At 42.9% G+C, this 23,577-nt stretch overlaps 1 protein-coding gene across 2 annotated transcripts in view; it reads left to right on the top strand.

The window, feature by feature from the left end:
* The window catches only part of scube1 (signal peptide, CUB domain, EGF-like 1), a 107,201-nt gene that overhangs the window by 9,591 nt on the left and 74,033 nt on the right, over window positions 1–23,577 (top strand). For both annotated transcript variants that reach the window (XM_026326590.2, XM_026326589.2), the window contains exon 3: window positions 7,703–7,828. In XM_026326590.2, coding sequence (XP_026182375.1) covers window positions 7,703–7,828 — 126 coding nt within the window. The remainder of the gene's footprint in view (window positions 1–7,702; window positions 7,829–23,577) is intronic.

The raw sequence follows: 23,577 nt of genomic DNA, 5'->3' as shown, positions 1-23,577 counted from the left end.
CCTCTACAGTGTCCTGGCATAGACTTTACCAGGGAGGCTATAAAGTGTGATCCCCCTATAGTTGTAACACATCCCCCGATCCCACCCCAGTTTCCCACTCTAGAGGCACTGTCTCCAATCTCCAATATTGCAGAGGCGTGTCAGCCAGGGCAGCCCTACAACATCCAGAGCCTTAAGGAACTCCGGGGTATCTCATCCACCCCTGCTACCTTGCCACTGTGCAGCTGTTTGACGGCTTCAGTTACTTTAGCAACAGTGATTAGCATAGTAGTCCAGTAACAGAACACCACTCGAGTTTAGAAGGGGGTGGCCATTCCTCGCAATCACACCTCTCCAGGTTTCACTGTTATTGCCCACATGAGCCTTGAAGTCCTCCAGTAGAATGATGGAGTCTCCAGTTGGAGTCTCCAGTCTCCCCTTCCAGTACCCTTCATAGAGACTTCAAAAAGGCTGGGTACTCATTTGGTGCATAAGGACAAACAACGGTGAGAGCCCTGACACGAAGATGGAAGGATATAGCCCTCTCATTCATTGGGGTAAACTCAGACATGTTACGGCTGAGCTGTGGCGCTATTAACAATCACCATTTCTCACCCTGGGCAACTCCAGAGTGGAAGAGAGTCCAGCTTCTCAAGGAGTTTGGTTCCAGAACCGAGGCCGTGCATGGAGATGAGCCAGACTATTTCAAGTTGGTACCACTCAACCGCCCACACAAGCTCAGGTTCCTTCCCCACTCAGTAACCTGACGTTCCATGTCCCAAGAGTCAGCTTAGTTGTCGAAAGTGTTGGGCCACCAAGGCCATCTTTGACTGCTGCCCAAACCACATTGCACCAGCCCCATATGGTCCCTTCTGCAGCCGGTGGGCCCATGTAAGGTTGGCCCCACACTCGCCCCCAAGCCCCTGCCCCAGGCCTGGCTCTAGAGAGGGGCCCCAGTAACCCTCTCTCAGGCAGGGTTGTGTGCCTTACTGTTTTTCCTTCCATATTCGGACTGGCCGGGGTCACTATGTCTGGCCTGTTACATGAGACCAATTTGCTTTGGGTAGCCCTAGCCCCAGGGATCATTCAGGCACTCAAACCCCTCCACTGTGTTAAGGTGGCGACTCTTGGACGAATTGTTTTGTTTTGTTGGTTTTTTTTTTTTGCTAGGTAGGAAAAATGAATGAACACATCCTCAGCATCTCTAATTCACGTGATGAGATGTGGAACACAAACATTTCCCTAGCAATTAGAAAATATTGCTGTGTAAGCAGAAGCAGCAGATAGCCCAAAGCTGTCAGGGTGCCGTTGTCAGATGTTAACAACAGCTGAAGGGAAGAATGGCACCATTTGCATCCACTCCCTCGACTAAATTTTCCCACCTCTATTTCATTTCTGTCACACATACATCTGTGTACACTTCAAACCCTCTTCCTCATTCTCTCCACCACTATCAAAACAGTTTGTCCTCCTTTATTTTCACATGGCAAACTAGAATCCCAGCATTAAATGAGTTGAATTACCTGTATGAGCTTTCGCTTTAATACTTGGGTTACCCCATATGATTTTGTGCAAGCAAACTACTGTCACATATTATTGGGCACTAACAATGAACCCCAGGGTCAGATTTCTTTTCAGCTCTTTGAGGCTTGCATTGACATGTGCCATTGTCACATGGCTGCACAGTTTAATCAACAAGGCCAGCACTGCTATCCATTTCTTTTATGGCTGCAGGCATCTGACAAGAGAAATGGAAATATGTCCTTGATAAGATCATATTGTATGATGCACAGTGTGTGGGAAGATTCTATTGACTTCAATATAGGAAATGTAGGATGCCATGTTTTAAGAGCTGATTCATACTAGGTGGTCAGGATATCAAGTCAACTTCTGCTGCAATGATTTTGACCATGTTTTATAAATGCCTCCCATGTCCCTCAAACTCATAATCATCTTTACTCTGTAGATCCCAAGGAATGTGTGAGTCCTCTTGGACTGTGGCTACATTCTACTTCAGACAATGTACACACTTAGAGAGATGAATCAGAATCTAATATGTCCAAATGACTTGACATGTTCCTCCTGTTCGTTTCCATGAACAAAAGTTTGGATTACACTTGTTTTTATCTATCTCTGCAGAATGGTTTTTAAATGTTCTGATTTTATAAGACATGTCAGCTTAGTGTAATCATGGTTTCCTAATGATTAAGATGCATATGACCACTCCCACTTAAGGGATGTTTGTTGTGTGTCATAAGCCTGTTTCTTCTTCTCAAAAATACCAGCTTGGTATGAAAGGAAGGCCAAAACAAAAAGAAGAAGCAATTAGTGTGAATGGAGTCTCAGTCTGCCTGTGCATTTCAGGCACCAATTATTCACCTGCTGCTTTTCATTCACCCTCAGTGGTGGGGCTCCCCCTCCCCACGCTCTTCTAGTTCTACTCTTTACCTTCTTCCTTCCTCTCTGACAGATGAAAAGCAGAGCACGTGAGAGGTGCCACATTGTCCTGAACCACGGCATCTGAGTTGGCAGCACAGCAAACTGTCCAAACAATTTTTCCCCAAACAGTTGCCTATTCCAGCTTACCCTAATTGGTTGCAAATGCCTTTTAGGATGAGCCAGTGATGGCTGTGAGGAGTTTATATACTCAGGGCTGCTCTTTAAAGCAAAATTCCACTATGATTGATTTTTCTTTTCATCATTTGTTATGATTTCTTTTTTTTTACATGAACTCTGGTTGTTTCACACATGAAGCTCATTTAAAACTGTTTGGTCAGTTTAAAACAATTTCATGTTACAGTATTGAACATAATAGGATGATATTAATGTTGTCATCTAATCCCAATTATGCTGGAGGGATCCTTCAAGTACACAGAGTTCCTATGTCAGAGATCTAACAAACAAAATTAAAATGTGTTGATGTGTGTTGCCTTGTTTAATTGGCTTCCGGTAAACATGTCTGTGATGCTTCATGGTGCAGAATGTGGCATTGATTTGGTTTATGTCATGATGGTTTCTAACCAAGTGAAACCTCTCAGATGAGGGTCTTTTCATGTTTATGTCCGCCTGCTTTGACTCTTCAAAGGGATTATGCATTCGAGCCCAAATCACCATGTTAATCTTTTGAAAGGAAGTGTTCTGTGGATAAAAGGTCTCTGAGAATAGTGTGGTCAAGACGTGTGTCTAAGTGTGTAGGTGTGTGCGTTGTTTTATATGTTTGTGGGACTATAGTGTGTGAATGTATTAATTTGTAAATCTGTATATCTGTTTGTGAATCAGTAGACCTGTGTTGTTTTTTATTTGGACGATCTGGTCACATGTGTGCTGTACATTTAAGTGTGTGTATTGTTCCAAGACTGGGTTTTGGCAAGATTTAGGTTGTGGAGGCTAAGAACCATGTATGTATTTGTGTGTGTGTGTGTGTGTGTGTGTGTGTGTGTGTGTGTGTGTGCGTATGCCACCCATTGCTGCTGTGTGCCAGCTCCTCATTCCTGGTTGGAGCAATCAACCTCCACCCTTTGATCTAACCTGGCAACTTGAGTCACTGACAGTTTTCAACCACTTCCTGAGAAACTCTGTGATCAAACAAAACAAACAAAATGTGGACTCACAATTACATCAGGTCCCAGCCCTAAAGTTTCATCTGTTTTGGTCACATCAGTGTCTTCAATCTTGTACACTTCGACCCCAGCTATATGTGGGTTTCCATCTAAATGTGCAAATTTAAAATTTTAAAAGAAACCTCAAATTGAAGTGCACCCATTACATCAATTTCCTTTCATTGCTACATACTGTGTCAACACTCGGATTTTTTCCATAATTTGTATGGCCCAAACCTCTTCATATAAATAATCACATCAATGTATTATTGCAAGGTTGTCCAGTTGCCAGCGCTTGTATGATGTAGTTCAACACATCCTACTCACACAATCGACACATCATGCAAATTTCAACCCATTTGTGATCTCAGCCTGGCAACCTGCAACCGAGCTGTGCTGTTGATATCTGAGCTTGTAGTAGGTGCGTGAAGTTGAATCAAGCATCACTGGTCGAAATGTGGGGAAAAGACTCAGGTGGTGCTCTGGCAAATGAAACAAAATATACATGCTCACACCTTTTGCAAAGTGTGTCACACTGATTTTAATATTGGACATGGTGGGAAAAAAATGCACATTAAATCGAATTGGCACAATCGCACAGTGGAAACACGAAAGGACACACCAGCCATTTTGACCTTCATCACTAAAAGACAGATGGAGGCAGAAACTGTGTTACAGATGGTTTATGTAATAAAATGTGTAATAATAAAAAAATAAAAAGAAACGTAAGTCAATCCAATCACTCTCAATTCAATTCAATTCAATTCAATTTTATTTGTATAGCGCCAAATCACAATACAAATCATCTCAAGGCACTTTACAAAAACTAAAACTAAAAACCCAACAATTCCCTTATGAGCAAGCACTTGGCGACAGTGGAGAGGAAAAACTCCCTTTAACGGAAGAAAAAACCTCCAGCAGAACCGGGCTCAGTTTGGGCGGCCATCTGCCTCGACCGGTTGGGGTGAGTGGATAGAGCAGAGAGAAAAGAACAGCAACAATAAACAACAAATAGACACTGCAGGTTGGTGGGACCAGTAACTGCACATCAGCGATAAACAGCTCCAGGACCAGGGACACCTGCAGAAGGTACAGAGAGAACAGAGAGAGAGGGAGAGAGCACAAACTAGGGGAGAGAGAGAGCACAAGGTTAGTAACATTCAATGGTGGAATATACATGAGGTGGGAGGAGAGAAGAGAGGAGAGGAGAGGAGAGGAGAGAGGGGAGGGGAAGGGAAGGGAAAGGGGGGGGTTAGGGTAGGGGAGCTCAGTGCACTGATGGTCCCCAGGCAGTCTAGGCCTATAGCAGCATAACTAAGGGATGGTTCAGGGTTGCCTGAAGCCAGCCCTAACTATATGCTTTGTCAAAGAGGAAGGTTTTAAGTCTAGCCTTAAAAGTACAGAGAGTGTCTGCCTCCTGAACCCAGGCAGGGAGCTGGTTCCATAGGAGAGGAGCTTGATAACTAAAGGCTCTGCCTCCCATTCTGCTTTTGGAAACTCTGGGAACCACAAGTAGACCTGCACTCTGAGAGCGAAGTGGTCTATTGGGATAATATGGTACTATGAGGTCTTTGAGGTATGAAGGAGCTTGATTATGAAGGGATTTGTATGTGAGAAGAAGGATTTTAAATTCTATTCTATATTTTACAGGGAGCCAATGAAGAGAAGCCAATATAGGAGAAATATGATCTCTCTTGCTAGTTCCTGTCAGGACTCTGGCTGCGGCATTCTGGATTAATTGGAGGCTTTTTATGGAGATATTGGGACATCCAGATAGTAATGAGTTACAGTAATCTAGCCTTGAGGTAACAAATGCATGGACTAGTTTTTCTGCATCATTTTGAGACAGGATGTTCCTAATCTCAGTTGTTATGTTTAGTGCTGACTAATGTAAGTTAGTGATTAAGGTAATTTAATCACCTGACAATTAAGGTGCTTTCAGACCAAAGAGCTTTAGGGCATCAGTTCTAGAAACTACCCCACTGAGGAACCAACTTGAGAACTATAGACCTTAAGAGGACTTTTCTGTTCCCATTCACACCACCAGGGGAAATATTGAAGTAATGTAAACTGGCTGATGGTTGGTATAGTGACATCACTGCTGCGCTACATTGAACACAAAACACAAAATTTCACATTGAAAGCTGTTGTTTACACTACTTAAACTTACTTTTAAAAATGGTGCTGCATTGGCTTAAGTCAGTGTTTAACAAATCAACGTAAACGTACGTCACTTGCAGTTCCTATTGTAAAAGTACCGACTCTTAAGTAGGAGCTAAAAAAGTCCCCCAAAACAGCATTCTAAGAACGATTATAGTTCTTAGTTCCTGCAGTGCAGACACACAAAAAAGGGGAACTTCCTCCAATAGAACTATGAAACAGAACAGAACTTTCACAGTCTTTTTGAATCTTTTCACCTCAGTTTTTTCAGATTTGCTACTATCTACCAAAACATCAGAATCTCAGATGATTCTAACTTTGAATGAACTGACCCTTGAGGTTGGAGCTAATTGCCGTACATCAGCCATTAGAGAAGTTCTTAAATGTACTTTTTAGTTAGTACTTCACAGAGGGCTGCTATCAGTGGTGCCAGTGTCAAAATATCTTCTAATATCTAAAGTCACTGACATCAATATTTATTGACATGAGCTGTCACACTGTTGGCCAAACTGAAGGAGACGTAGACAGGCAGGCATGTAGGCTGTGGAATGTTAACATAGCCATGCTGGAAAATGAAATGAGAGTTCGGGAGGCAGGAAGACAATGTAGGACGGAATACTGACTTTGACATCCTGGTTTGGCACGATCAACATACAGAAGGACATAGTCCACAGACAGTTCCAGGACAGTGTCTGGGTCCCAGAATGGAGTAGCTCAGTGGGCAGATTCATGCACTGTTCCATCCTCAACAGAAAGGATAATGTGTGGGCTGGTGTCTTCCTTGCTGCCTGGAGGATCGCCTGCTGTTCATACAGGGGAGCGTGTTTGTTTAAGTAGCTCTGCATGGCAACCACTTGTGTGCAGGCTGCATTCACAGATGAATAAACACTGGCTAACAGAAGCTATTATTGTAGAATAGCAGAGGTACCTGGTAACAGCAGTGTTAGTAAATGAACTGGGATCCAAACCAGGGGTGTTTCTAGCAGTCAAGACTACCTGAGGCATGGGTTAGTCAGGAGGTTTCATCTATAATAAATAAAACATGTATTTTAAACACACACACACACACACACACACACACACACACACACACACAGGTTATTATAATCAACTTATCTTTACTACTAGTTTGCCTACTGCTCACCTTTTCTTTTTGTTCTGTTCTCTTAATTATCTTATCCTCTCTGTCATTTGAACTCTGTCATCATAGGTTTTCTCTGTTTCCCAAATGCATTTGTGTTGAGTTGACTTCTGCTGGGCAATTTTTTGTTATTGTGTGACTCTCATCAGCCACCAACTTACTAAAATGTGCCTTTTATTCTTTTATTTGTGTTTGTTTTTTTTTTCATTTTTGCTTGTTACTTTTATCTTTCATATCCTTCCAGTCTTGCTTTTCATGACCTTCTTTCAGTTTTCTATTTCTTGTGTTTCCATCTTTTTTATGCCCCTTCCTTTTTATCCACAACTGTAATGTTTGCAAGTATGTTTGATCTTTCTGGTTACGTGTGTCTGTTTGGTTTTTGTTTTGTTGCTGTCCTCCTGTTGTTAACACAGTTCACAAAGCTTAACATAGTTTGGGCCAGAACCAACTAAGTCATTTAACGCTAACACTTCTGCCAGCAGAAAAAGATTCCCCCAGTAGCACTGATACTGAAGTGGACATTGCTCAGTTTATTGAACTGTGTTCATGGATGCCCAGCTTAAAGTGTATGATCAAAATACAACAAACCGTTTGCTATTTGACATTTTATTCACATGGTATTTTAGATTGAAGCCATTGCAGTTTTGCAGCGATGGTTGATCTCACCCTGGAGCATGCCACAGCTCTGTTACTACTCTGTGCAGAAAACATCTGTATAACTTGATAATGAATACTGATTCCAAAACAAACTAAAGAAAAGAAGGTAGAGAAGTTTCAGAGCTTTTCTTTCTGTCCCAGTAACACAGCCACCTTCCTCTTTCAGACATGGATGAGTGTGAGAATGATTACAATGGGGGCTGTGTCCATGAATGCATCAACATACCAGGAAACTACAGATGCACCTGCTATGATGGATTCATGCTGGCCCACGATGGACACAACTGTCTAGGTAAGAAAAGTCATTCTTTAAAGAGGCAAGCACTTAAAATTTTGACCTATGAATAGATGAATCTGTTGGGCTGTACTTGTAAGCTTACGCTTTTCTGGCTGTGTTGATGTTACTGTTTGTCCTTGTATCTCCAGAGCTTAGTAGAGCCCTTTGTCATCATTTGGAGGGCTTGTATAATGATATGTGCTGTTTTATGCTCCTTTCTATGTACTGTTGAGAGGGCAGACTGGGTTGAAGAATTTTTCTCGATATCTGGCTGTGCTTTGTTACTGATTTAGCCCCAGCGCTGTGTTATTGACTTGGTGTCAGGCTGTGCAGACGTGCAAAACATAATTCTGCTTGCATGTGCCTAAACACATTTGATCCCGTCAGTCCTCTGCTGCTGGCTGACAAGAGCAAAATAAAATCAGAAGCATACAAATCATGTCATTATGGATGTTCTGTGTCTTTAGCAGGATATGCTTTGGCATAAGTGAGTGTTGTAGCTTCTTAAGAGAAACTTAGTGCTAGACTAGACTGAGTGCTAACAGCAGCAACCAGCATTGCAGAGAAGCTGCTGAGTTATGGATTCACGTCAGAGTAATAACTTTCAGACATCTGATATAAAGCAGTTAGAGATACAGTGTCTTTAGTTCAGATATGTATATATAAGCAGATATGTGAATGAAAAGGTGGATAAAAATCAATGGCTTTTTTAGACATGGGCTAAAAAGCTACGCCATCTAAAAGCTAAACATCATTTGTCACAGTCATGATAAAAACATGTTTAACACCACAATTCATCTGACAAACTGCTAAATATAGGCTCTAGGTTTTTCACATTACATTTCTGGTAAACACAGTAACTGCAGTGTGTCATCAACATTACATCAACAACCAGGGAGCAGCTTAGCAGCTGTGCCTATAACTTTCCCATTAGCCTCCACTGGCTAAGAAGATAAGATGTCTATGATAGACTCTTAATGTTTCTCTGGACAAAATTTTCCCAATTTGCTGCAGTGGGGCTATAATGAGTTTATCTTGTTCTAAAAATATATATAATTGAAGTCTAACTCTAGGCCAGTGAACACTTAAAGGTCAACCCTGTCTCTTAGAAATTGCACATTACTTCAATTTGCAACAGCAAATAAGTTTTTACTCAAACCGAGTTCTGGGCGTACACTGCTAAGATTTTTATTAACATAATGAAAATAGAATCCTAGAAAATACACACATCGAGTACCTTAAACTTATTCAAATCAATACATTGTATATAATTCACAATTGAATATAAAAAGTTCCCTGCATCCGAAGAAATTTTTCTTTGAGAAAATGCTGGTTTCCAACATTGGAGCAGTAGCTTGGAGGGAAGTTGTCACTGCTGTGCCTGATAGTCCTTTGTGTTGTTTGTTTCCTGTTGGCATGTCTGTGGGTCCGGGCAGTGTGCAGCCGTCAGCTGGCGGGTTAGCTTCTGTTTTGCTCTGTCTGTTGTGGTTAAGTAAAGAAAGGGGTGGTGAGGTTAGTGGGTTTTCACCACGCGTGTTTGTGCTGCTAATTCAAACGATACCAACTGGGACGTGAGAGAACTGTCATCACCTGCTCTTTACAGCCCACTGGGAGGAAACCAGCCCACGTCTGACTTTAACCTAGAGGCTTGTTTTATTGGATATGAGTGGAAGCAGCCTTAATGAACTGCTGCTAATTAAAAGTGTGTTACTGAGTTCAAAGGAGGCAGTAAAGCGTGAAATCAGCAACAAGACCTGTGTGAGCCCAGTCGAAGCCAGTACAGGTTATGAGAGACTTTTTCCCTTCTTTTGGTCTGTTTCTATATTCCTTTCTTTTCTTCTGCTTTGCTTTCTTTTTCTTTCTTCCATCTTGTATTGTTCATCAAACCTTTCCCCTTGCAATTCTTTATTTTCTCCCCACCTTGTTTTCCATCTTTGCTATATTCATATGTGCTTCTCACCTGCTTTGTTCCTTTCTCTATCTCACCTTGATTCTTGCTTTCCTTCTTTCTTCTATCCTTTGTCTTTTTTTAAATTCCAGTGCCTTGTCCTTTTCTCCCATCCTACTTTTTATTCTTCTTTACTTGGTTTGGCTCTAGTATTTGTTTTCCATTTTCCTCCCTTCGGTACTTGTCTTTCATTTACTTCCTCCCTACTTCTCTTTTCTCGTTTCATCCCCTCTTTTCCTCTCTCCTTCCCTGTTTTGTTTATTCTCTTCACCACATTTGTCCTCTTATTTTCTCTCCTCTCCGCTTTCCTCCTCTGTTTTTTGATTCCTTGGACTAAACAACATTACATATGGCTCTCTGGGGCTGTTGTGACTTTTATCTAAGAGGATTATTTGATCTACCTATTGGTGGAGATGCCTGACACTACATCACCCGTTTGTAGTCGTTTCACTGCTGTTCATGTCTTCTGCTTGGATTACTGTGTCAGGCATTCCCCCATTCTTCCCTAATGAACTGTTGGAAAGAGAGCTTGAGAGCTTCCTGGATGGAACTTATGGCAGACAGTCTGTGGAGATGACAGATGTTTTTTCTGACGTGGACAGATTCATTGATTAAAGACACCTGGTTAGTTATGAACAGCCGAGTAAACACGAGATAAAGGCAAAAGAAAGCCTGTGAAATGGTCTTATTTCCATTAAAACCTTGAAATGCATAAATGTAATTGTAATTTGGCACACATCATTTAGAACTGTTTCCCAAACTGAGAGACAGGTAGTTTGATAGTATAGCTCAGTAAGAAACAGGTGTGACAGCATCAATGATATACATATGCAGGAATAGGTAGAAAACCATTCCAAATACCTGAGAGCTTATGAGGAAGTCAGCATGAACATTTATTTTGGTGCCTTAAACAATGCACCAAGTAATGAGTGGAAAATGTTCAGTATATCAAGAAAGAAGCATGCCTGTTAGCAGAATTAGATCTCAGTTTGGACATAGTAATGAGTCTGGTCTGTGTCTGAAAACTCTTGATGGACAGAGCAGTTTTTTCAGCAGGTCTTTTTCTCCATCAAGCTTTGGTCCTCTACCAGAGGCCAGGGAGCTTGAGTGTCCTGAACAGTATCTTAGATATTCCTAGGACTCTTCTGGCCAGAGATCTCAGATGTTGTTTCTGGAATCTGATGGAGCCACTCTCCTAGTTTGGGGTTCATGGTGGTCCCTGTGGTAATCAAAACCACTGTTGCCTTCACCTTCCATGTCTTTTCTAGTTCTTCTTTTAGCCCTTGGTATTTCTCATGTTCCTTCTCTTTGAAGGAATTGCTACATCTATCAGTACAGCATTGTTCCCCTGTTTGTCCACCACTACTATGGTGGTACACTCTGGTCAGTTAGTCATTACCACTTTGTCAGTTTGTATCTGGAAGTCTCACAGGATTGTAGCCTGGTCAATCTCAACCAACCTCGGGAGGCATTTCCCACTTTGATCTTGGGACTTCCAGCCCATACTCGGCGCATACGTTTCCAGGGTTACCAAGTTTCACCAAAGGTTCAGACTGTGATTACATGTTTTGGGGTTGGATTTATGGCACCGGCAGCAATAAATTAAATTGAAATAGAAAACACATTTTGGTTGTTGTTTTCACAAGTAGATATGAAAACAATAAGCAAATCTAAAAAAAAAAAAAAACAGACAAATTTAGGTATATATTTATTTCAGAACCAACACCTTACACTATCATGTCATGTCTTGTTTTCCAACTACTTGCCTTACCTGTTAGTAATTAGATCAGGTGTGTTCCGTCACTCAGAAGCTGCAAGATACCATCTCAGATGATGGAAGTGGGGGAAGACAAAAGTGAATTGGTCAACTAAACATCTGTGGTGTGGACACTGAAGTGGTGCCAGCCTACAAATTGTCACGATTTGTGTATCAAATTGTATGGATCGTAACCTCGTCAGACACAAGTGCCCCGGACACAGAAGCAGATTAAGCCAAAGTTTTATTTCATGTAGTACAACAGTATGTGAAGTGGGAATGCAGGCCGGTGGTGATGTGTTGTGACTCCAAAAGGTCGGCAGGAGTTGGTTTCTCCGACGGCCAGTTCCGGTACCGCCGGGCTGGTCCTCGGAGATGGGAGTGGTAAGTCCGTGGCGGGTCCGCAGAGCAATATCAGACGGGTATGGGTCCCTCTGGGACCTATCAGAGGCTGGGCTCTCTCCCGACTCAGAAACAGGAAACAGGAGAAAACCAGGTTAATGTAGCAGTGGCAAAACAAAGCAAACAGTGCTCGCACACGAGACTCCTCCGGAGCGAGATCACAGTAGGTGCCTATATATAAAGGAGACAACAGTTGATAAGTAATCCACAAAAGAGAAAGGCGTCCCCCACGTCGAGTCTATTCCTCTTCGTGGAAAGCACAGTCATGAGTTAACTCATCCGAGTCGTCACAGGGAAGCGACAGAAAAAAGTACACTTGCCGTAAGCTATAGATTCCTCCGATCTAAGCAAAACACAGTACTTAATGAAACATTTACTTGCCGTAGCGTGAATCCAACGGGAGTTAAGGACAACAGTACGGAGTACAAGGGCTAGCTCCTCCGAACCGTATCCTCTTGATAACACAACAAAAACCAAAAAGGCGCTGGACAAACTGGCGATTCCTCCGAACCCCAGTAGTGCAGGACGCTAACTGACTTCCTCGGGAAGCGTCCACAACAGACGCCGAAAAGGAAATAAAAGTCACTTGCCGAAAACTGGAGACTTCTCTGAATCAATCCAGACGTCAAAGTAGCCGAAGCGTGAATCCTCACTGGTGTACGGCGACAAACAATCCGGCGATCTGTGTCCCCACGATCCCTGCTACTTAAGCCCGGACCGCAGGTGACACAGATCAGCAATCAACGAACAAGCAACACAAAACAACCAAACCAGTTCCTGTCATGATCCACAAAATAAAACAAAACAGGAAGTCCAGACAGCGGATCATGACACAAATATCTAGGCAGCACCTGGATAGTAAGTTGGACTGGTCAGTGAAAACAGTACTATATAAAAAAGGGCAGAGACGACTTTTCCTCCTAAGGCAGCTTAGGTGCTTTGATGGCTGCAGGAAGATGCAGCACATGTTTTATCAAACTATGGTAGCAAGTGTGCTGTTTTATGCTGCAATCTGCTGGGGAAGCAGCACAGAGCAGAAGGATGCAAACTGGACAAACTGGTGCAAAGACCTGGTTCGGTAACTGGAATGAGGCTGGACTCACTGGAGGCTGAGGTGGAGAGATCCACACAGACAGGTAGAGTCCATCCTGGAACACACTGATCATCCCCTTCACAACATCCTGATGGAGCAGAGAAGCAGCTGCAGTGGACGACTCACCTCACTGTGCTGCAAGACTGAAAGATACAGGAGATTTCACTTCCACTTCCAAACAAAAGGTCAGTGCAGAGCTGCATGCTGACTACCTTCCCTCCTCATTACCATCCGACCACACTTATCCAATCCGATGACATTCCAATGTTGCTCTAGATCTTGGTGGTATGGATCATTGAATCGATGACTCATCCACTCCTGGTATACAGCTTGATGTCATCCCTGCAAAGGTGGTGGCTGAGATGCTCCATTCTGTAGTCAGCATCTGTAACCACTCTTGATGATGATTTCAATAAGGGGGTTCAGGCCTATGCAGAACAGCAGCGGGTACAAGTATATCTCCTTGGTAGATACTGCGCTTGATAGTGACTTATGCGATTGGCTTGAAGTTGGCCTCTAGGTTTGTTTTCCACATTCCCATTGAGTTCTTGATGAGGGCTCTTAAGAGTCATAGCTTTTTTTGTAGTCAATCCAAGTGGTGCACAGGTTGGTCTGTCTAGTCTTGCAGTCTCGGATGACTGCTTTATCTACCAGTAGCTGATGCTAAGCTCCTCTGGAGTTGCTACCAGTTACTTTCTGGGCACTGCCCATGTATTGATCCATGTGCCTACTCATCTGCTATGATGCCTGACAGGAGCTTCCATGTTGTCACATGTCACATCTTTCTCCAGTTCTGATAGCTTCTGATAACTTCTCTTCATGGTGCCTTGATCTTGTTTTCCAACGTCTTCCTCCATGGAAGATACTGCTTCTTATGGCAGTTCATCTTGCTCAAGTACCTCAAGGATCACTGTTGCTGTAGTGCAGGAGTGGCCAACCCGCAGCTCCCGAGCCTTTGCCTGGTTTCATGCGGCTCTTATGTTCATATCGAAGTTTGTGTTTGTGTTTTTTTTTAATGTGCGTGTTCGCTTCGCTTGAGTTCACTATGGTATTTTCGTCAAATGCACATGTGCGTGAGATGAAAATACCGCAAAGTGACATTTACAATAAATCTGGCTGAGCAGAGGTGTGTGTGTGTGTGTGTGTGAGAGGAAGGGATGGGTGATGTTCATGTGTGCCCATGTGTATGATGTGGCTCTTTGCGGTAACAGTAAAAAATGTGGCTCTTGGTCTCTGACTGGTTGGCCACCCCTGCTATAGTGTATATCATCTTGTAAGGATTGTTTGTAGTGCTGCATTCGTGTCTTCTAGCAGAATATGGGAAGGTACTTCACTGTATCTTAGCTGTTCCTAGCACTGCGCTCTTCTGAATTGAGAGCTCTGATGTTGTTACTGGGATCTGTTGGAGCCACTCTCCCAGTTTGGGGGTCACAGCCCCGAGGGTGACTTTTTCAAGCTTCTCATGTTCCTTCTTTCACGTTGCTATCACTTGGGATTGCTACATCTACCACTACAGCTTTCTTCTGTTGTTTGTCCACCACTACTATGTCCGGTTGGTTAGCCATCACCTCTTTGTCCGTCTGTATCTGGAAGTCACACAGGATCTTAGCTCGGTCATTCTCCACCACCTTTGGAGATGTGTCTCATTTTGACCTTGGGACCTCCAGCCCATACTCAGCACAGATGTTCCCGTACACTATGCCAGCCACTTAGTTATGGCGTTCCATGTATGTCCTGCCTGCCAGCATCTTACAACCTGCTGTTATGTGCTGGATTGTCTCAGGTGCATCTTTGCACAGCCTGCACCTGGGGTCCTGCCTGGTGTGGTAGACCCCAGCCTCTATCGATCTTGTGCTTAGGGCCTGTTCTTGTGCTGCTACGATTAGTGCCTCTGTGCTGTCTTTCAGTCCAGCCTTTTCCAGCCACTGGTAGGACTTTCATCCACTTCTTCTATCTGTCGGTGGTACATACCATGCAGGGGTTTGTCCTGCCATGATGGTTCTTGCTCCTCTTCCTCTGCATCGGGCTTCTGTTGCTTGAGATATTCACTTCACTTGGGCCTGTCTTCCTGATGTACTCATTGATCTTTGCTGTTTCATCTTGGATGGTGGCTCTGACGCTCACTAGTCCCCCTCCTCCTTCATTCCTCTAAGTGTTCAGTCTCAGGGTGCTGGATTTGGGGTGAAACCCTCCATGCATTGTGAGGAGCTTCCTTGTTTTTCCATCAGTGGCTTCTATGTCCTCTCTTGGCAAACCTATTATGCCAACAGGGTATCTGATGACTGGCAGGGTGTAGGTGTTGATGGCTTGGACCTGACTTCTTAGGACTTGTCTTACTCTCTGTAAATATTTGGCTGTGGCGGCTTTCCTTGTGACTTCTTCTTGGTTCCCATTTGCCTGTGAGATTCCAAGGTACTTGTAGCTTCCCTCAACATCCGCTATGCTGCCTTCTGGAAGTTCAACTCCTTCAGTCCTGACAACCTTCCCTCTCTTCGTTATCATTCGATGACACTTGTCCAGTCCGGATGACATTCCAGTGTCGTTGCTGTATATCCTGGTGGTGTGGATCAGTGAGTTGATGTCTCACTCACTCCTGACGTACAGCTTGATGACATTTGGGGGGGTGACTGCTTAATCTACCAGTAGTTGATGTTTTGCTCACCTGGTGTCCTTACTCATTCCTCTCTGGGCCCCGCTCATGCATTGAGCCATGTGCTTACTCATCTTAGCCGCTATGATGCCTGACAGGAGCTTCAATTTTCTGCAGAGGCAGGTTATCTGGTGCGTTTTCCCACCCAAGTATCTGCTAAGTTGGATTGGACTGCTCCTTCAGGATCAGGACTGTCCTGCCTTCTGTTAGCCACTCTGCGTGAGTCCCATCCACTAGCAGCCGGTTCATTTGAGCTGCCAGGCGCGCATGGAGTGCAGTTAGCTTCTTTAGCCAGTAGGTGTGGATCATGTCAGGCCCCGGTGCTTTCCAGTTCTTCATGCTTGAGACCCTTTATTGGATATCTGCCATTGTGATGGCTACTGGTTCCTGTTCTTCTCTTCTTCTTCTCTTATTTTTGCCTCCAACCTCCTTCTCCGTGCAGGATATACAGTGGGTACAGAAAGTATTCAGACCCCTTTAAATTTTTCACTCTTTGTGTCATTGCAGCCATTTGCCAAAATCAAAAAAGTTCATTTTATTTCTCATTAATGTACACTCCGCACCCCATCTAGACAAATTTGCAAAAATTTTTACATTCCTGTTTTTTTCTGTTAAGATTGGGTGCTGAGTGTACATTAATGAGAATGAACCTTTTTAATTTTGGCAAATGGCTGCAATGACACAAAGAGTGAAAAATTTAAAGGGGTCTGAATACTTTCCGTACCCACTGTATATACCTGCTCTGAAAAGCCCCAGAGTCTGCAACACCACTGAGCAAAAGGCAGCATCAAGTCAGCAACACAATGAAGACCAAGGAGCTCTCCAAACAGTCAGGAACAAACTTTGAGGGTAGTGTAAATCAGGAAAGAAAATATCCTATGAAGCACCATTTAATCCATAATAGCAAAATGTAAAGAATATGGCGCCACAGTAAAGTTGCCAAGAGAGGGCCACCAAAACTCACAGACCAGGCAAGGAGGGCTGTAATTGGAGAAACATCCAAAAAACCAACAATAAACCTGAAGGATCTGGAGAGCTTCACAGCAAAGATTGTAGTGTCTGTCCATAGGACCACTAATAACCGTATACTCCACAGAGCTGGGCTTAATGGAAAAATGGCCAGAATAAAGCCCTTGCTTAAAATAAAAACAGGAAAGAACATGTTGAGTTTGCAAAAAGGAACGTGGGGCACTCCCCAAACATCTGGAAGAAGGTACTGTGGTCAGATGAGACTAAAATTGAGCTTTTGGCCATCAAAGAAAATGCTATGTCTGGCGCAAACCCAACACCTCTCATCACCCCCAGAACACCATCCCCACAGTGAAGCATGGTGCTGGCAGTATGCTATGGGGATGTTTTTCATCAGCAGGGCCTGGGAAACTTGTCAGAATTAAAGGAGTGATGGATGGTGATAGATACAGGGCAATTCTTGAAGAAAACCTGTTTCAGTCTGCCTGAGAGTTGAGACTGGGAAGGAGGTTTACCTTCCAGCAGGACAATGGCCCTGAACGCACTGCTAAAGCAACACTCAATTGGTTTACGGAGAAACATTTAAATGTGTTGGTGTGGCCCAGTCAAAGCCCAGACATCAATCCAATGGATCTGTCATCTGACTTAAAGATTGCTGTACACCAGCGGAAACCCATCCAACTTGAGGGAGCTGGAGCAGTTTTGCATGGAAGAATGGGCTAAAATCCGAGTAGCTAGATGTGCTAAGCTCACAGGGACATACTTAAAGAGAATTGAAAAGGTGGCTGTACAACGTATGGGGGTGAATAGTTATGCACACCCATGTTTTCTGTTATATATATGTGTGTGTGTGTGTGTGTGTGTGTGTGTGTGTGTGTGTGTACAGTACTGTGCAAATGTTTTAGACAGTAAAAACACACAGGTGATGATTTTTTGCTTCATACAAAGTGAGATAAAGGGAACCAAACCTACATCCAATCAGTATTTACAGCACTTCACGTTGCCCTTAAACCAGCAGCAGTTCTCCTGGTACTTTGCAGCACCTTGGAGAAGCTGCTGCTGTTCTTCTGTAGATTTAGCCTGTCCCAGTGTCTTCTGTCTCTTCATTTGGTCCCAGACTGACTCCACAATGCCCAGATCTGGGCTTTGTGGGGGTCAGACCATCTGCTGTAGGACTCCTGATTCTTCATGAACTGTAATGGGTACTTTATGGGCTTGTTGTCCTGCACAGTAGGATGCACTATGAATCTGGGATCAATCAGATACCTGATGATGTCGGACAAGAATCTAAGACATCTAAACTGCCTAAATCTTTTGCACTGTGCTGTATATGTAGTCTTCCATTTGGCATTTAACCTTTATGCTTTTATATTTTGACATATGTCACATTTACTGTCTGTTTTCAATGTAGACAGTAAAGGCATGATTTGTTTATCTGTTTATTATGAATTTATACTGGTGCCAGCAGTATGCCTGTCTTTACAAACATCGGACATGTCATTTGGAACACAATTCTTGAATTTCCCTTTTCCAACCCCATAAAACCAAACAACAAAAGAATAGATTCTAGCAGAGGAGAGTGGAAGGTGCAATACACAGGGATGTATTTCAGGTATGATGTGTGTTATGTAGCCTCTTCCTATATTTAGCCCACTTTGAGAAGATATATGAAACTGCAGATTGGATAATGCATTCCTGGGTATTGACTCATGGATAGCATCACCAGCCTCTCTGATGCCCTATGTTTACTGTCATCGCTAACTGTAAAGATAAATGGCACACTGTGATACATGGTAACCATACAAACAGAACATGGAGAGACTGACATGTGGGCCTACAGTCAAACCGCAGTTTAGGGCCCAGCTCCAACCTTCATATTCATGCTGCCCATCAACAAAGACTTCAGTGCTTGTCATAATGCATCACTTTTAAGTGTCTTTTAGCGGGATATGTTTTGTATGGGTGCTGTCATGATTGCACATATTCCTGATCTCATTCCATTTACACATGCATATGCACAATTAATGGTGACAATGTATACATCCCCAAACAGAAAGTGTCTGTCATGTAACAAGATGTCATAACATCATACGTCAGCTTTGTGGGTTGAATCAGCTGAGATGAGTTCAGAGATGTTGTAAATTAAAATCAGATGTCTTCTGTGGCTGGTAGAAATGTAGAACCTGCTAAATGTAATTGATCTCCTTTCTGACTCATTAATCATAGCTGGGAAAATAATGTCAAGCCCTGTGACACATCTGTCCTCAGAAGACATTTGTTGAAACAACATTTATTAGGTTCAGCTCCCTGTACATACTAAAGATTGAAACTGCAGTTATAAGTGAGCATTAATGTGCAAGGCCATACAACAACTTGTTTATGTCTCTGTCAATGTTTACACTCAGTTTATTTCTCATTTTTCTTTCATGCACTGTCTGCCTGTGTCTGCCTGGGAAATGCAATAAAGACTTTGTGGCTTTTAATAGACCCAAAGCATGATATTCTGAAACCTCAGAACCTTGTGGTGTTCTAAATGAGCTTTGGATGACAAACTACACTTGGAAAATTGTGGAGTGTTGAAAAAAAAAAAAAAATTAGTTCGCGTGAGCATTCAGGAAGTTGCTTCGTCAACTCCCAGATGCACTGTGTCAACATGTTAGGGGACTAATTGATTTAAGATTGCCTAATTGTACTCTGATTAAAGAGCAGTTTTGTTCAGTTCCTTTTTTCCTTTTGATTTTGACTTTATTTATTTGGTCTTGGCATGGACACAGCTGGGCCCAATGTGTCGACCGCTCTGTGCCGTGTGGAAATGTTTGGTGCACTTGCGTCAGTTTATTTTTCTTCCGATGCGTCCTTTTCATGTCATGGTAAGATCAGATCACAGTGGGGAGTCAGCGACTGCAGCATGTTGCAGAGAGGTCTAACATGTAACAGACAGCAGGTGGTAGATGAGGCAGAGGAAGCATTAGAGGAATCAGGAGGGGCACATTTTGATTACTGTACCTGAAATGCATGAAAGTTGAAAAATACTTAAAAGTATAATTAAAATAAATTATTGATATGCAGTTTTGAAAGTTTGTCTTAAAACAACTGTCAGGTGCCCATATGAACCTATAAAGGATAGGCAGCAAAATCCCCAGTGGTCCTTTTGTGCAAAGATGTGTTCAAACGTTTACCTGAAGTTATACAGTACCACTCATCACTTCCCTCCATTCTCTCAGCCGTCACCCTCAAGTGTCAAGCACATCCTCATGTCCAAACAACCCATAAGTTTACACTGGCACAGTCAAAGAAAACAGAGGGGTTCTTTTTGAAACTCACAAAATGGCCCTGTGGCCTTTGTTAATGCAGAAATTTTGGCAGATACCAACTGGACCATCAATTCTTACATCTCTCTCTCTCTCTCTTTCTCTCTCTCTCTCTGTCTCAGCCTGCAGACCAAAAATTAAATGCATCGGCATGAAATATTGTTACGAAGTGCAATAAAACAAAGCCTAGAATTCAGTGGGGACACCATGACTTCTGTGGCACTAATACCAGTAGATTTACACATGAACTGATTTACCCAAGTGAAAAATAAATATAATGTTTCATCCTTAAATTATACTTTTAGCATGTAAAGTGTGCTAACATTTTACGTGTGTATTTGTGCTTTTCAAAATATAATACTATGCCTTCATTTAACTATAGCTATATTTCAGTATACTTATTTAAAGTACACAATTTATGTGTTCTTGGATGTGGTAAAGTTTGCTCTTGTAAGTGGTCTAATTCGTGTGTGCAAAGTTTCACAAAAGTCATATTACATGTTTACTTAATGTATTTTGTATGCTTTTTACTGAATTCTTCTTGAATATCACTAAAATCCATTTTAGTTCCATAGGTTTTCATTTGTCAAAAATTCATAATTAATCTGCCTTGAAAATACTCATGTAAAGGATAAGTGTTAGTTTTACATGACATACCGGCAGAAATGATAAAGAGTGCCAGTTTGAATCGTCTTTCCCAAAATTGCACCAAGTAATATGACATATGCAGAGGGGGAAGTTGAACTTGGCTAACTGTTGCTGGTAGTGATTATTGAGTGGTCACGTTTTACTATTTATAGTGTTCTAGTGTTTTTCAGTTGGTTTTTTGTAAATTCTCTGTTATACTTAATACCATTACACACGAAATGTTGAGATCTTTTTGGTTTTGTTTGGTCTGTTGGACCAGGCTGAACAATATTAGCTTTAGCCTAACCACCTGCCACCAGGACACCTGCCCTGTTCTCCACTTATTCTCCTGACCGGTTATACAGAGACTGGATAGCCCTTAGCAGAGGCCCAACATCATCCATACTCCTGGAGCACTTCCCACAGGATGTCACAAGGGATGCAGTCGAATGCCTTCTCCAAGTCCACAAAGTACATGTGAACTGGTTGGGCAAATTCCCATGAACTTTCAAGCACCATGCAGAGGGTATAGAACTGGTCCAACGTTCCACAACCAGGATGAAAACTGCATTGTTCCTCCTGGATCCGAGGTTCTACTAATGGCCAGATTCTCCTCTTGAAGTATTCCTTCCACCATCTGGACAATGTCCCCAGTCAAGGTCAGCAGCTCCCCACCTCCACTGTAAACAGTGTTGGCAGAGCACTGCTTCCCCCTCCCAAGGCGCTGAATGGTTTGCCCGAATTTCCTCAAGGCCAAGCGATAGTCCTCCTCCATGGTGTCATCAAGCTCCTCCCAGACCCGAGTTTTTGCCTCTGCCACCACGCTTGGCCTGCCGGCACCCGTCAGCTGAATCAGAAGTCCCACAAGCCAGCCAGACTCAATAGGACTCCTTCGTCCTCCCTTGGGATCTGGTTGAAGCTCTAGTTGGGAACTGAAGACCTGTCCGACAAAGGGTTTGGGCAAACATTCCCCACACAACCTCACAATATGTTTAGGTCTGCCGAGTCTGTTCAGCTTAATCCTCCACCAGTTAATCTAACTCACCACCACGTAATGATGAGTTGACAGCTCAGCCCCTCTCTTCACATACGGCCGAAGGTCAGATGACACGACTACAAAGTCGGTCATCGACCTCCTAGGGTGCCCGGGTGCCATGTGCACTGATGGACACCCTTATGCTTGAACATGGGGTTCGTTATGGCCAAACTGTGACTAGCACAAATGTCCAACAACAGAACACCACACTTCTGATTGGGGAAACTGTTCCTCCCAATCATGCCTCTCCAGGTTTCATGCCCATGTGAGCATTGATTTCCCCGAGCAGAATGATGGACTCCACAGTTGGAGCACCTTCCAGCACCCTTCCCAGAGACAGAGAAAGCACATGGAAGCATTCACTGGGGAAAATTTCTAACACCTGGTGGCTGTGCTGGGGAGCGATAAGCAAGCCCATACCAGCCCACCGCCTCTCACCGGCAACTCCAGAGCAGAAGAGATTTCAGCCCCTCTCAAGTAGTTGGGTTCCAGCGCCCAGGCTGTGCGTGGTGAGTGGTACCGACTAACTCTAGTTGGTACTGCTCAACCTCCTGCACAAGCTCAGGCTCCTTTACCCCCAGTGAGGTGATATTCTATTTCCCTAGAGCCAGTTTTAGCATCCAGAGATCGGGACGTTGAGGCCCCTGCTATCGACTACTGCCCTATCCACAATGCACCAGCCTCTTATGGATCCTCCTGCAGGTAGTTGGTCCACAGAAGGGTGGCCCCACATCGCCATTTCGGGCTTTGCCCGGCTGGGCCCCAATGGGGGAGACCCAGCTACCAGGCACTTGGCTTCAAGCCCCAGTCTTGGGCCTGGGTCCAGTCATGGTCCTTGTCCTTTTCTTCATAAGGGACTTTTTGAACCACTCTTGGTCTGGCCCGTCACCTAGGACCTGTTTGGCTTGGGAGACCCTATTAGGGGCATATAGCCCCCGACAACATAGCTCATGAGGTCATCCAGACACTCAAATCACCACAGTAAGGTGGCGGTTCAGGGAGTGGTTCTTGTAAAGTACCCAATTTATTTTTTGGAAAATATTAAAAAAAAAATTCTCATAATTTCTTGTAAGAGTTTAAGCAGTGCAATATTTAATGAAGTCATTAGTGGGCTAATTTTTAATGAATTTTTATGAACTTTGTTTCAAATTTCAATCATGATTCTATTGTATTTCATACATAAAGTGAGTTCAATATTTCAAAGACATTTACTTTGACTATAGTGTGTTAGAAATACACTGTAAGTTTAATGTCGGTATATATTTTTTACGCTTGCCACAAGTATACTTGAAATATTTTAAGTATATTTTAACAGTACTGAATTATTTTGGAAAGCAAAAGTACCCAATAATACCTCGAAAATATGTACTAATTTAATGTACTACAGCAGATTTATAGTGCAGCTTCCAGTGTATTAAATGCAACTTAAGTGGTTTCATTTTGACACAACTTCAAGTATAGTGACATTTAACATTTAAAATGTAAGTGTATATATGTGTATCTAATGCTTTTAGAAAATATACAAACATAATTTTTTTCTCTTGGGTATTGATGTTTGAGTCCAGAATATCAAAGTTTAGACTCAGAGTACATTTAATGGAAGTGTTGATGACGGGACACTTGACTGACTGGTAGCCAGTCCTACAGTAAGCAGATTTGATCACAAACATTTCAAGTGATTTAAAATTAGGCATAAGCAATGTGGCCTACAAGATAAAGTATTCAGAATGGCCAAAACAGCTCAAGACTCAAAAGAGTTAGGGTCCCATTGGAGATGATTGCCTTTCTTAAATCCATACAGTGGCAGGTTTAGTAAATAAAAATAGGAGGAAAGGGTAGAATGGTTGTAAAGGACAGATAAGGACAGGAAGATCTTAAGCAAAGAATTGTTTCTTTGTAGCTTGCTCTCCAGCAGATAGAGCAGATGGAAGAGGATGTTCAATTTTTAACATTGGAAACTGAGTGTGAGATA

This window comes from Mastacembelus armatus, chromosome 23 (assembly GCF_900324485.2).
Source record: "Mastacembelus armatus chromosome 23, fMasArm1.2, whole genome shotgun sequence".
Classification (NCBI taxonomy): domain Eukaryota; kingdom Metazoa; phylum Chordata; class Actinopteri; order Synbranchiformes; family Mastacembelidae; genus Mastacembelus; species Mastacembelus armatus.
The sequence above is the reverse complement of the archived record's forward strand: the minus strand, read 5'-3'. Positions and strand labels throughout refer to the sequence as shown.